General features: G+C 58.4%; 1 protein-coding gene across 1 annotated transcript in view; it reads right to left on the reverse strand.

Moving 5' to 3' along the window:
• Positions 1-174: 174 nt before the first annotated feature.
• The window catches only part of LOC104461733 (CMRF35-like molecule 2), a gene marked incomplete at both ends in the record, with an annotated part of 362 nt that continues 197 nt past the window's right edge, over positions 175-339 (reverse strand). Inside the window, 1 exon segment of the mRNA XM_010073421.1 lies at positions 175-339. This exon segment is cut by the window's right edge and continues 41 nt beyond it. Coding sequence (XP_010071723.1) covers positions 175-339 — 165 coding nt within the window.

A 339-nucleotide genomic window follows, 5' to 3' on the forward strand; every position in this document is an offset into this window, starting at 1 on the left:
GGATGTGCTCTGCCTGTCCCTGCCTGCCCAGCTCTGTCACTGGTTTATACTGGGTCCCAGGGGCTCTATTCTGTATTCTGACCTGGGGGTCACTGCTGGCCCATGAGCCAGCATCTTCTCCAAAAAAGGGTCCTGGCCAGCAAAACTTCCAGCCAGCTGGACACCAGGGCTTACCTGGGACCACCCTCACTGTCACCGACTCCATCAAGTCCCTGCCCATCCTCTCGATCCTGCACCAGTAACTCCCAGCATCGTCATCAGAGATGTTCTCGATGGTGAGCAGGACCAAGCAGAAGATGTGGCTGTCCTGGATGGAGACCTGGGTGTGCTGCCGGGGCG

Source organism: Pterocles gutturalis, unplaced genomic scaffold (genome assembly GCF_000699245.1).
Source record: "Pterocles gutturalis isolate BGI_N339 unplaced genomic scaffold, ASM69924v1 scaffold17142, whole genome shotgun sequence".
NCBI lineage: Eukaryota > Metazoa > Chordata > Aves > Pterocliformes > Pteroclidae > Pterocles > Pterocles gutturalis.